Source organism: Lepeophtheirus salmonis, chromosome 9, assembly GCF_016086655.4.
Source record: "Lepeophtheirus salmonis chromosome 9, UVic_Lsal_1.4, whole genome shotgun sequence".
Lineage (NCBI taxonomy): Eukaryota > Metazoa > Arthropoda > Copepoda > Siphonostomatoida > Caligidae > Lepeophtheirus > Lepeophtheirus salmonis.
The window spans coordinates 18,738,169-18,752,644 of record NC_052139.2 but is presented as its reverse complement, the minus strand read 5'-3'; the positions used below and the strand labels follow the sequence as shown (position 1 = coordinate 18,752,644).

The window sequence follows — 14,476 nt, the reverse complement described above, 5'->3', positions numbered from 1 at the left end:
AATTAGTTTAAAACCCGGATATCTTAAGCAGCAAAAGGTTTCGGTGGAAGGGGATTTTCTAGACCAGGGATGTCCAACACGTGGCCTGCTTAGTATTTCAGTGCTACCCACTACTCATTATCACTTCAAGTAATATATTTGGAAAAATTATCGCTCTGGGAAAACGTAATTATGAGAAACCATAGAAAAATATATTTTTAAGGATTTATTTTAAAAAAGAAAACTTATTTAATACTTCAAGAAAAAAAAAAAACATTCTGCTGGCGCCCCTGAACAGGCTTTCCAGATTGGAGTTTTTAAGCTGTTTGGCATTAAATAATTAGATTTAGGCTAAATTTGAAATAAATATATATGTAATAGTTTTTGTTTATAAATCTATTTTTCATTATATTTGATTTAATAGGTTCTGTGGCACATTAAAATTTTTCAAGTGGCAATGCAGCCCATTCTATGCAAGGTTGGACATTCCTGAACTATAAGTTCTATTACGAGGACGTCGGAAGCTCTAAAGCATCGGGCAAACTAAATGATTACCTCTTAGATTAAATTTTATGACAATGAGAGGGAATTTTCCTCTTCCCTACACCACTCCCTACGACCTTGGGTTACAGAAAATAACTTAGGAAGGGACTTTAATGTTGAATGAGCTTATCCGATCCTCTTAGAATCACTTTGATATGTCTGTGCGTTGTTTCATCAATAGAAACTGAGTTTGTTTAGTAGATATGTGTCATAACTCTTTTCTAAGCAAATTCTATGTATTTACTTATCCAAGGGGATATTTGATTTTAAAACCCTAAATTATCCATTGTTGCAGATATTGACTATTTTAATGTTAGATGAAGGACTCAACGCGCATGATACAATTTTAAAAACGGAATTTACATGATTGTAATATAGTTCATCTTGCAAAAATATATTAAATTTAAGATAACAAAAGTGTAATATTAATGGGAGAAAATTGGTACAAAAGGAAATTAAATAAAAAATTGAGAAACATTGATGGGTATGTCATTTACAAAAAAGCCGACATTATATTTGCTTTTTAACAACAGGCAATATTATTGGCCACAAAAATTTCTTATTTTGAAAAAGAAAATTGTTTGAGTTTGTTGATTATAATAGGCATTCAGACAAATCAGTCCATCCAATTTGCATCTAGCATTGAGTGAGAATCATCGTTTGATTTGACAAATAAAAAAATATTTTCTTGGCTTTGTAATGGAGAACAGCCCAGAGAAATTTTAAATTTTGCATAATAAATCTCGACACCCTGTCAATACCTCACATAAATGGGCAACAATTACTCTACCACAATTTTGTATTCGAGCAAATCCCTTCTCAAACAAAAAATGGGGCTCGTCGTCACAGAAGCAAGCAATTGCGTTTTTTTCTGAAAATTGAGAGAGGATTTTTATTCTTTACCGAACTATTGACATTTTGATCAACAAATTATTCAGATTAACTCTTTGGAAAATTGTACGTATAATTGATCATCACAATAAACGAATGGGAGATTGATAACATTAATTTGAATGGCCATATCGGAACCAATATCTTGTGTTACGAATCAAATTCAATTTATATTAACAACTTGGACTCAAGTTGCAACTGATTCAGCTCATTACGCTGCAATTTTAGATTCGTTTTGTCAGTTGAAGGTTAATAGATTGAAACTTGAGTAAGACTAGAGACTAAATCAGAACTTGGGACTTGATCAATCTCACGACTAGGACTTGAGCCACACTTTAAGTGACCTCATCAAACTGCAAATTCAAACTTGAATCGAATACAATGTAAATAGGACATAGACCCATTTATGGAATTTTTGATAACTGGAATAAAAAAGGCATTTTTCATTTTCCCAATTGAGTAATTTTTTTCATTATAAAGAGGGTTGATCTTATCTAGGGATACACAATATATTATTTTTGATTCGGAATTACATTAGTTCAAAATCACAGAGGAGGACAACAAGATGTCTTACCTCTGACAGAGCAAGCTGAGACAGCTGGAAAAAGGATAGAAAATTGTAGATTTTCTCAAGTCTAACAAAAATTGGGGCAAAGTTTTGATCTTTTCTGATGAAATTATTTTCATCGTTGATGCCACTTTGAATAAGCAGAAACGCCGCTACATCACAGCCTAACATCCAGAGAATGTCCCAGCTTCAGTGAGACATGTCTCCAGACCAACAAAATCTAGCCGGAGCCATGGTTTTGGGTGTTGTGGAGTCTCCCTTCACATTTTTGTGGATAGGAATAAACGGCTCAATGCAGATGCTTACATTCAACTACTGGATAAGAAACTTCTACCTTTGTCCAGAGAAAGCTTAGGCGTAGGGTAAACTTTGTTTTCACTCACGACTGAGCTCCGTGTCTTCGTCCCGTTAAGACTCAGATCTTCCAGAGAGACAACTTTCCGGAGTTTTGGGACCTCAACATGTGGTCAACCTCCTCTCCAGACACAAAACCCTTTGACTACTCTTTATAGGTGCGTCTGGAGAGAGGGTGTGAGTTACTCCTCACAGGAGTGTTCAGTTTCTAGAGGCTTCCTTCAAGAAGGAGTGAACCAAGCTCGTGTCTGACACCATAATCAGAGTCTACAAACAGTTGAGGCCTTGTATTGAGACAATTATTAGAGCTGAGGGCTCACATATTGAACAAAAGTTGTGCCAAGCTCTATTTTCCAATGATTTTGTAAAATAAATGTCCTCACAAGAAATCTTATTATATTTTGTACATTTTTCAAGAGTAAAATTTAAACGTGTACCACAAGATAAGATCAACCCTGTACTATATACATATGTATATATGTACATATGTATAATTATTGATCAGAGTAAAAAAGGGCCTTAATATATTCTGTTTAACATTTTCAAATTGCAAAACTACAAACTTAAAAAAAAATTGGTCTTTATTACATTTTTTTAATTACAAATTTTAATACTAACAATTATTTTTGAATAAGTTTTTTGAATAAAACACTCATTATTTACCGCGGATACCATGGAAACAAAATTATAACACAAGAAGAAGGATTTAAGACTCAAGTGGAAATAAAAAGGAAGACGGATGATGTCAATAGAACTCTATATAACTAGAATTTAAAGTGTCATATAACTAAAAGAATTGAGACTTGACTTGGACTCGTAATAAATGGCTCGTAAACAGCTCTAGCAAAATCAAGAAAGTGATGAAAATGAAAACAGAGTATAGAACATAAAAATTTTGTCAAAAATAATTCAATCTGAATTTCATTTTCTTTGTAAAAATGAAGAAGTGGGTTCAAGTAGTACCTACCTATGAACAAATAATGTCCAATCATTGGATTTTATATTATAGATATGTTCAAGTGGTATTTCTTTTGATAAAAAAAGGATCTAATTTCCTTCTAAACATTTATCTTTATGAAAATGGCGTTCTTCTTATATATATTTTTTAATATAGTGTAAAAAAAAAAGAGTACAGAACAAATTGAATACCCTATTTAATCTTTGTGCCTCAAGGCAATAAAAAAACTGGAGATGTCCGCAGTGTTAAAAAATAATTAAAAAACAAATACAGGTAAGACATTAAAGCAAACAGCTTTCCAAAGTAAGTTGTTGTCTCAGCGACATAAGATTTTATAATACATCTTAAGTGAGGCTATTTGGAGGCTTATTTTCTGAAGTACAGGGTGCGTCAACAAAGAAACAAACTAGAATTAAAATAAAAAATAAAAATTTTGTCTCAAAAAACAACTATACAAATAAAAAAGATTTCTAAATTTATTCGAAATCAAAAAAAGTTTTGTGCAAAAAAAAGAAATTGGTAGAAATTGCAGTTACATTTTTTTTTTTTTTTTGGGGGTCCTTCAGGTCCAAAAAAAAATGGGATTCCAATTAATCAATCAAAACACTTCTACATTAGTTTTTTTTATTCTAAGAGGTAAAAAATGACTTTCAACGATAATAGTACTGAATTAATATAATCCAAGATATAGCAAAATTCAGAAAAGTGAGAGGAAAAATGAGCTCAGTTTTGGATTTTGTGCTCAAAGATAAATTCCAATATTGGCTTTAATTCATTTGAAAAAAAAATTATGCTCGCCAGTATATTCTAAACGGCTTATTTAAATTTAATTTCTGAATTTTTCCTTTCTTTAAGGTAAAAAAATTAATTACTTTTATCAATTAGTTAAATAATCGACGTAAATATTTTAATTGTAGAATCTTAATTTTGATTTAATGGGATATGGTTATCACTCTAATCATGAGAGTCTAAAATAAGTTAATCGACAAACTTAACTAATAAAAAGTAAAAAAGGCTAGGTACAGAGTACGTATTCAAAGTGCATATTTTTTGGGGGTAAAAAAGTTATATGATACTTTATCTTAACTTCTTAGTATGTTGTTTTTTTTTTTAATTACTACGCCCTTTAAACAGTATCCTCCCAAAAAATCAAGGAAATCTTATCTTATGGCTTCCAAAAAGAAAAAAGAACTAAAACTCCTGTAATGAGAAAAAGATTTTTGATTCCTTTAAACTATGATAGTTTATTAGTGTTGCGTTTGGTTGTGAGAGTCCTAGGGATTTTGTTATATTCAGTTAGAATGTTTGTTTTCGTTTGTCATAATTGTAAATAAAGGTATGGCTATTGTTTAAAAAAAAATGACTTTACGAGAAACTACTATATTGTCAAACTAAAGTAAGTTTGCACAAGTCTATTAATCATATGCTAAAGTGCAATAATTATTTTACTAATAAGAAAAATAAATGCAATTTGAAAAAAAGAGGATCAAATCAGATACTTCAAAGTTTTTGATCTACCTATTTTGTGCATCTATCCATTAGTGAGATTATGAGTTCTCAAATTTTTTTTTGTTTAATATATACCTATAAGGTAATGGACCTAGATCACTCTAATAAAAACCCACAAGATAACTTTGTCTTATGTATAGTATAACTACTTTATTTCATGTACAAAAATAAGAAAATATGTCATTAATATATTCGTTATCCTTGGAGGTCTCCATTATACTCACTCTTCCTGAGCGCTTGATTCTTTTTCATCTGAAGTAATGTTTAATTTGGATAAAGGAATCATTTCAATCACTGCTTGAGTTGTGCTCTCGGATGTAATCTCCCTCTTTATCTGAAAATCATAAGTAAAAAGGAATTATTAATTGAACAAAGATTTCACAAATTTAAATTCCATAAAATAATCAAACAAATCTAAGAAAATTTAATTTATGAAGAAATTTTATGATTGTAGTAAGTTTTTTTGATTTTGATCTAGAATGAATAAATTATGCTAGTAATACGGCGCAATTAATTACTATATAAATTTAACTTTTCTTCGTATACAGAGTGGGGACCCAAATTTTGACTTAATTACGAAAAAGTGATTTTTATGGAACCAAGAAAACATAACTCAAACCCAATTTTAATACGTTGAAATACTATAATTAACTATATTTCTTATTCTATATATCCTCCTTGACAAGCAATAACAGCCTTGACGTGCCGGCGAATAGTTTGCCCGCTTTTGTCGAAGTCGTCTGAGAGGTGCCCAGACATTATTTTCAAAGATGGCCAAAACTGCAGAGAGCAAGTGTGGAATACGAAGAATACGAAATGGATGCAAAATGAATTTAAGGCAAACTCCAAAAATATACTCGTAAATTAATAATAAACGATAATGGGCACTATATGTAGAACGCAAAATCTCCTCCTCATATTGAGTGTTGTATCTCAATTTGATCCAAAATTATGGTCGATTACGCATTTTTTATGTTTTGTATTCCTTTGACCTTGATTTTTCAAAATTTAATACCCTCTTACAGTGCCCAAATATAATCATATTCGTACCATTTTACATCAAAATCCATCTCTAACTTTAAGTGTAGTCCTGGTCACTAACGAACAAAACAGACAAACAGAGGCAAAAACATAGCTCATTCAACTTTCGTGGTAAAGGTAACAAAACATGATTCCACTTGCTAAACTATTTTTACCAACAATAACAAAGTTAATGTTTAGGGCTGTGTTTGCTAGTCACCAGGATGACACCAAAGGTTAGGACTTAATTTGGTACAAGGATTACATATATCGATAGTTGCATAAATACGGGGACTATTTGTGGCAAATAATTAAATGTGTAATAAAATTGGTATAACCTATTTTTTTTTTGAGAATTATATAATAGAGAATTTATTCTGGTATAAAATTTAATATCATTACTGAATATAACCGCCATCAGCTGCTATGACACCCTCCAAGCGCCCGCGGAAGGTCTTGTACACATTAATGATGTAATGGTCTTCCATGGCTGCCCATTGCTCATTGATGCTGGCCTTCAATGAGTCCAAATTCGGGTATGGGTAGCACAGGCCTTCTTCTCAATTTGCCACCACACACTGTAGTCATGGAGGTTCAAATCAAGTGATTGATGTGGCCAAATTTTTTTGTTCCAAAATGGCATGTTGGCAGCGAGCCAATCCTGAGTCATTCCAGAGGTATGGGCAGGTCTTTCAGATCTTTTCCCTTCTAGACAAGCTTCTGGACCTTGAACACAGTAGCCCTGGATAGTCCAGTGTCCTTGATTATCTCCTTGATATACCTACCGACGCGGAGGAGAGTGGCAACCATAAGACGTTTGGCCTCGTCATTCGTCGTAAACTACTTTGTTTGATGCGAATAAGAAAAACAAAAACAAAGCCAAAACATTTACCGAGTTACTTGTGCTGGAATTTTCTATTTCCGGTCACGGAACCTCGAGATATAAGCGTTTAAAAATTAGTCCACGTATTTATGCAACTACAGGTATTCACCGTAAAAGGTCATAAAATTTTGAGCGGTAAAGGTCAAAGATTTAGCTCACACAGAAAGTAAAAATGCATAATCAACCACTCCTCCATTTGAATTTAGGCGGAAGTTTTGCACTCTTCCAAGTGCTCATTCTAGTTTTTTAAATATGTCTTTCTTTGAATATGAAGCAAAGGAGGTTTATGCACTAAAATGTCCATTTGTATCCACTATATTAATTTAAATAAATGACCATTTACGAATGAATATATTTTAGGAACCAAGATTAAATTAATAATTCAATTAGAAACGGTTGATAAACAAACAAGGTTAAAACAAATTCAAATGTATGTACGTTTATTGTAGTTTATTTGATAGTGTGTTTCATTGCTAGGCAATGAAAAGCAAAATGCATGGTTTTATGTAGGCTAATAATTACACATATCCCCCCATTATTTTCAAATTATCTTTTGGAGACAAATATTTACAAATTAATTAATTAAATATATATTTATTAATACATATTTAAATACTAAATATATCTAAGGAAAGTTAGTTACATGGTATATATTCCATTCAATACTAATAGTTAAAAAAATTAGATTTTTTTTTATATTTCCATGTTCCAAGCAATATACAAATATACGACCAACATTTATATAATTGTATATAATCTAATTGTGTTAACAAATTTCTTATTTTTTTAAATAATTTCCCCCCTACTTGTTTGCAAATAGGAGATAAAATGTTTTTGTTTTTTTTAACAGCACAACGTTTTTGGAGAAGGGAGGCTTCTCTTTCTTTCTATATTACTATTATTAATAATTGCAGTCATTGCTTTAATTTGTATGTACAATGTGTGCTCAAAAAGTAAGATGACTTTATATATTTTGGTGTATAATATTTAGTTATTCATCAATATGTATTTATGTCGTCCACTTCAAAATAAATCCTCTCAGATACAATACAATTGTTCAAACTCTTTTTCCAATTCTCGAATCACTTCTCATAAGCACTTTGCACTATAGCCTTGTGCACTTCCAGCAATGCATTCTTTAATGCCTCAATCGTTACAAATCTCATCTCTTGGTCCTGGTTTAAACGGTTACGTCTTCTAAACTCTAGATATTCAAAGTCTGAACAAAAAGAACCAATTTTCTTTTTATTTATTTTGGTAGACATGTCCACAACGTTCTTATTGTTCATTTTTTATTTGACAGATAAGAAGGTGAGACGCCTTTTCATGTGCTCTACAATATTTAACTATTAAAAAATGGAAAGAAATGATCAATTTAGTAGAACATTATTTGAAAACCTTTGAAAGATTCTATATCCTTTTTTTACCACTGATTATACGTGTAATCATTTGTACAATGGAATATCAGGATTACTGAAAATTAAATAATTTATTTTCCTCTAAGTAAATCCCATTTTTCTCCAAAAATGGTTTTTACCCATTGCTCCGCTTCCAAAAGTATATTCAAATAATTTTAAAAGACTTTTCCTTCTGATTCAAGATTTATAATAGTGTCTGGTAAAAATGAATGACAAATGGCTTCCAAGGATGGATCTTTAAGAACTTGCTGACAATTTTCAATGACAAGGGCGTCTTTTTGGTTCCATTCACATAAAATTTCTTTTATAGGTTGTGTAGTACACAGTAGCCTTGACCCATGACCCCTAAGAGATTCTTCTTAAATTGCACAACATCCAATCAGAGTTTGGAAAAAATTTGTACCAAAAAAATGTATCCTTTGTTGCAATATTCAAGAGGGATTATTGACATGTAATTTGTGTCAAATTTCCCTTTCCTTTCGTTAGATGTTGTGAGAATCTGGCTCCCTCGTATATTCAATCATGAAATCATATATATAGTTTGCTCTCAAAAAAGAGTGAGGGTTTTTTTCTATTTCCCCTCTCGAAATGAAGGAGGATTTTCCCCTCCAAAAATATCATCAAAGCTGTTGTATAGTCTATTTAGAATCAAAATTTTATCTACTCATGTCATACCGGACTTAAAATGAGCAATTTTTGCACTTTAAAAGGTAGAATGAGCATTTTCCAGTAAAAACGTGATAATGAGGCATTTTTTGAGCAATTGAGAGATCAACAACTAACATTACAAATATTTATATAGGATGAAATACAATTTCATTCTTCGAATACTAATAAAAAAAGAAAGATTCCCCATAAAATAAAAAGAAAAAGAAAAAACGATACTTGCATGTTTAATTAATATTAACGACGCAAGGATAAAAACAAAAAAGAAAAACCGACAAATCCAGAGACCTGATAAATAAATCTGATCATAAAAAGAGTATTTTGAGCTAGTTAAATAATTATTACAAAAGTTCTATAAATATTGTGAATGAGTATTTCCCATCGATAGAGAGGGGGTTGATGACTATAATTGCCTGAGAGACGTAGGCATGGAGCCAAGAAGGGAGCTCTTGATTCTTGTGCTTCACTGTGTATGCTATGCATATTTCTTTGGAGATGAGCCGCTCAATCTTTCATTAATCCTTGTATCATGAGTACGTTACAATGAGCCAATCCAAAGGACCCAGTCTTGCCTTTATGTTGAATAGATTAAATGAGAACTCAAACTTCTAATGACAAAAAGAACAATTTATCTCTTTTGGATCTTCTCGTAGCTTGTTTATACCAATACAAGACGTTCTTAATCGATACCTCCACCATTTTGAACGTGTATGTCTCGGATAGCCAATTGAGGCTATATTTGGGGAAAATGTTTATTTTTGTCTGATTATACAATTACATAATTTAAATAATTAATCAATTTAGATTCATTTATTTTCTATTGCCTGTTGTCCTTGATGAGTCAAACTGTAAAAATGTACCTTGATATCCCGGATATTATTTCAATATGGTGCCACCAGAAGGATATGTTATAATTTGTAAAATAGGTAAAAGCACATTACTAAAACCAACAGGTTATTTGCCCTTGGCTTGAGATTGTTTGTTTCTGATTACTTTTACCTCGGAAAACACGAAAACAAGATTGCAGGCTTTAAGGCCTACAGAGAGCAACTTTCACATACTATCAATAAGTCATGATAGCTTAATAATAATACAAAAATATTTTTTAAACCAATAAATAATTTTAACATATATTTTTTTAGTAAAATTTTTACTTTAATTACAAATTAACCAAATAACAGGTTGGAGAAAAAGTAGTTTCGTATTTATCGCATTATTTCGATTTGTGTCATCAAAGATGTGAACAGCCTCGCGTTGTTTTCTCATATTCATCAATACTCCCCGATTTTGTTCAATCACCAGCTTCAAACACTCGAGTGTTCACAGTATTTGGCAGAATTAAGCGTTTGACCATTGGTGAGAAGCTCATAGTAGATTTTGCCCTCTCAATCCCACCAAACACACAGCAACACATTCCTGGTAGTAAGTCCTTGCTTCACCACAGTCTGAGCCACTTCTTTGGCTTTCGACCCCAACCTATGTTGCTTAACATTGACGTAAGTGATTCATTTTTCAATACCAGTCACAGCCCACCTCAAAAAGGACGCATTTTTCCTTTTCAGGTAGTAAAAATGTAAAATATAGCGAATTTCTTCCTTATGGGACCTCCATACTCGACTAGGCAAAGTTCAATACCGTGCAAAAAGCGTCCTCACACCTCTACAGCACCGTATTTTATGATCCGGCGTGCCCAAAAAGAAGCCAGATATAGCTCACTTAAAAAAAGACCAGAAATAATAAATTACTTATCCCTAATCTAACTAATACTTTACAAGAAACTATGAAAAGAAAGAGTCAATTTTTCGTCATTTTTTATTACTTCAAGTTCCTTTTTTACGTTTCATCAAAAGTTAGAGAAATAGTTATAGTATTTTGTAAACATAAAACGCATACCTACAAAATACGAGTTGGATATTTCAATGAGAAAAACAACACTAAATCATAAATGTTGTTAAAAAAATTGACCAAAACCAAAAATTCTAGATTATAAAATAACTTTTTTGATTCTCGAGGTAAAAGCAATCAGGGATACAGCATTTCAATCCATTATCAAAACATGTCAAATTGTATCACTGACTTACTCATTACAAAAGTTTAGATTACATAATGATATTTTGTAATTGAGGCTGGTGCAAGTAAAAGAACATTAGAAAGGCCTTTCTAAAATTACCTAATCCTTCTAGATTTTTGCTTTTCTTTTTGAAATGGGAGGGGGGGCATAAAGAATAAAGAGGCTGTATATCTACAAATTGTGCGACTTTACTTCATTCTAACCTAAATAAGAATAAATCTTTTCTAAGAAAGAGAAAGAGCGGGAATAATAATAATACTTCTCTGATATTCTATTTCTGACAAATATTATTTTCCATTATCAGAGAAATACATACATATATTTATTTTTTTCAATAAGATAGATTTATACATACATAAAACCAACTGTGAATATGCTTTTGGGATCACATTATATTTCCTGTCAGGATTAATTAAAAACAATATTATATGTATGGAGTACCTTCACAGATTTACAACGGAAGTCTTGCTGTATACTTTTTGAAGAAGAATAAAAACAAAATTCCTCTTGTTCGGGGGATATTAGGTCTTGAGATCACTTATCATTCTTTTCGAGTAGTAAATTGGCTTATGCTTGGCTTTGTTTATAAAGGATTTGTTCACCCTCTGTTAGTAAACTAGGATATAATTAGAGTTAAGCTTGTAAAGAAAAAGGGAGCGCAAGGATAAGACGGGAGCGAGACATATGGTTTTCCTTCATTGAGACCGGTTTTGGATCATTTTACCGCGAACATTTTCGCCGTCGGTGATTTTACCCTGAAGTGATTTTGCCGCATGACATATCCCCTGCCTTTTTATATAATCGGTTCGAACTTTAATCTTGATCAGACTAATTATATAGTTAGGAGAAGAAGAAAAAAGAAGAAACCTATCAATCAAAATTATAATTAATCAACCATTAATTAAAGTAAGCCCTGTTCTTCCTTGATTTTGAATTGTATACATTCAGTCAATCCATAATTTTTTGGGATTTCAAATATTAACCCAAAATTGTACAAGTTGCTTAAAATGCCACATGATATTGATATAAAATTACAACTACGTCAAATATAATAGTTTTATTATTGTAAAAAGATCATATGAGCTGAACGACAGGAATTTCTCATAAGAAATGATACTTTCACTATAACAAGCTGCAAGATTGGAGCTTAGGCTCCTCCATTATTATTTATTTTATCATCGAGGACAAATTAGCGGTCACGAGTAAGACAATTGTTAATATCATCTGCCTAAGATTATGAGTATATTTCGAAAGGACTTATTGACTATGGGTACGTTGTCTAGTCTTGATCTTAGTTTAATCATGAAGAAATGTAAGAAACTCCATCGATGGAAAGAAAATAATGCTTCCTTGTTTCGCCACTTGGTTTAAAGCTATATTTCCACTTTGAGTATTTTAGTTCAAAAGTAATCAAAGGGAGAGAAATGTTAGTATCTTAGGATTTCAAATAATAGTTACCATAACAAATAAGATTTGACATCATTTTTGGGGCATCCAATCATTGTCTTTAATTATGTCTACTTATCCTCATTAGAAAATGGAATTAGTAAGTAAAGGAAGCATTCGGGTCTTCGAACTTCTAACATTTCACAGTATTTTGGAGCATTTAAATGTTAGCAATTATAATTTGTTTGAGTCTTCAAGCTAGGGGTTACATTTCTATCAAGTTAAAAGTCTGGGGATGTTGGTATTTTAAAAATAAAGTTTTGGGACTGGTAAAACCCCAATTTCTTTACATGAAAAAATTCTGTACATTTTTGAATATTAAGGTGCATTTTTTTTTTTAAATTGAGCTATATGCCTTAACATTGTAGTTAACGTGAGGAATGTATTAGAATTCTAAGCAAAGGGTTCGATTTTTATCATATTCTTCTACTTACGAGGAAGTTTCTCTTATTCAGAAAAAGATACTGAAATCTGAATCTTGAGATATGTACAAACAACCTATAATTTATGTTCTAATTTTTTCTCTTTTCATTAAATCCTTCAAGATGAAAAAGAAAACTACGTCATGTACATAATGTAAAAAAAATTCAAAAATCACTTTATAACTATAGAAACAAAAAAATCGGTTTAAATAAAATCACGTTCATTTTTATCAAGTTAAAAAGCAATCAGTAGCTAAATATTACTTTATACAAATATGTTATCACTTCAAAAACTGAATAATAACGATAACAGCTTATGGAAAATTAAAAATACACAATTGAGATTCCTAATAGCAAGAAACCCCAAGCTTCAAATAGTCTTTTTATTTACAAATCTACATATGAAACTATTGAATCAAGACGCCTTCTTAGTATATGAATTTATAAGTAGAAAATGTATTTTGCCTCTCGGAGAATAATCTTCTAGATTAAAAATATAATTCAGTCTTTATAATTATGCAAATCAATACTTTAATTTGATTTTGTATTTTAACAAAATTTACAACAAAGTTAATTGGTAACTCTATAGTTTTACTTTAAGAGGGATCTGTTTTCCTCAAAGCAATTTATAAAAAAGAAACTGGGATACCAAACGGTTTAGTATTCCAGTTCATTTTTTATAAATTGCCTTGTAAGAGGGGGGCAAATCTTGTTGAAACAGGAACTGGACAGCATTAGCCTCCGCTTTCACCCAAGGTATAACTTGGTTCACAGTACCTGTCCGCACCCATCCTCTCTTTTGGCCCAAAGAAGATGACACTGCAGTTACTCCTCATAATCTCAAGGGCCGGAAATTTAGTTTTAAAGGCGGCTGTTGAAATCGTATACTGTGCTCTTTGGATATCTGAACATCATCTTGATGTACGTTGGGTTGTGTCCCGCGCAAGCAAATTCGAGGATGGTGTTCCTCCGGGTCTTCTATATCGTAAATACTTGTTTTGATTTAAAAGTTGCGCAACAAACTTGTAGCTAATGCTCAATCTCTCACTTTAAAATTGAAATAACCGAGTTAAATGTTTTCCTTATTGTTCAAGATGTAATTAAAGATGGTCTAGATTCACCTGAACGATCTTTTATGTATGTCATGCAAATATATATTCAATGAAGGGCAAATATTATTTTGAATTCATAATATCTGGGTACTATTTATTACTATAGTAGCTCTTGTAACAGAAATATAAGAAAATAGATCCTTTGTAGGTATAGTACAATTGAATTTAATCATTATACAAATTTTACATTGAGAGGAAATATTGTTATTGAAGCTGTAACAATTCTTTTGTCAGGAAATAGGGATCAATTAAAGAAGAAGTGTAAAAGAAGAATTAGTTGTCTTTTTCTTCTTCTTTAGCCTGGAATTATAAAAAAATTTTAAAAATAATCCAGAATGGTTCACGTATATTATTGGGGGGGGATATGATCCTATACAGTGCTACACATTGCAATTGCAAACCTGAACAGTGATTTTTAATTTTCAAAGTTGTAATAATTATTTTGTTATTCTTAATACTGAGGATTTGTGTGGAGTGATAAGTGTAAGTCCTTGTTGGAATCAAAGTAGAATTGAGGATCTAGATCAGGTTTGACCTTGCTGTATAACGAGCGGGATTTGCGTTTATTTCCTTACTCTCAGGACTACTCGCAGCTAATTTAATAAAACATCATGACAGTTACGCTGTTCTCCTCCC

General features: G+C 31.5%; 1 protein-coding gene across 2 annotated transcripts in view; it reads right to left on the bottom strand.

The window, feature by feature from the left end:
- Positions 1-4,922: 4,922 nt before the first annotated feature.
- Positions 4,923-14,476, bottom strand: part of LOC121124507 (uncharacterized) — an 88,377-nt gene continuing 78,823 nt past the window's right edge. For both annotated transcript variants that reach the window (XM_040719673.2, XM_071891022.1), the window contains one exon: positions 4,923-5,136. In XM_040719673.2, the coding sequence (XP_040575607.1) occupies positions 5,023-5,136 (114 nt within the window). In that variant the 3' untranslated portion in view covers positions 4,923-5,022. The remainder of the gene's footprint in view (positions 5,137-14,476) is intronic.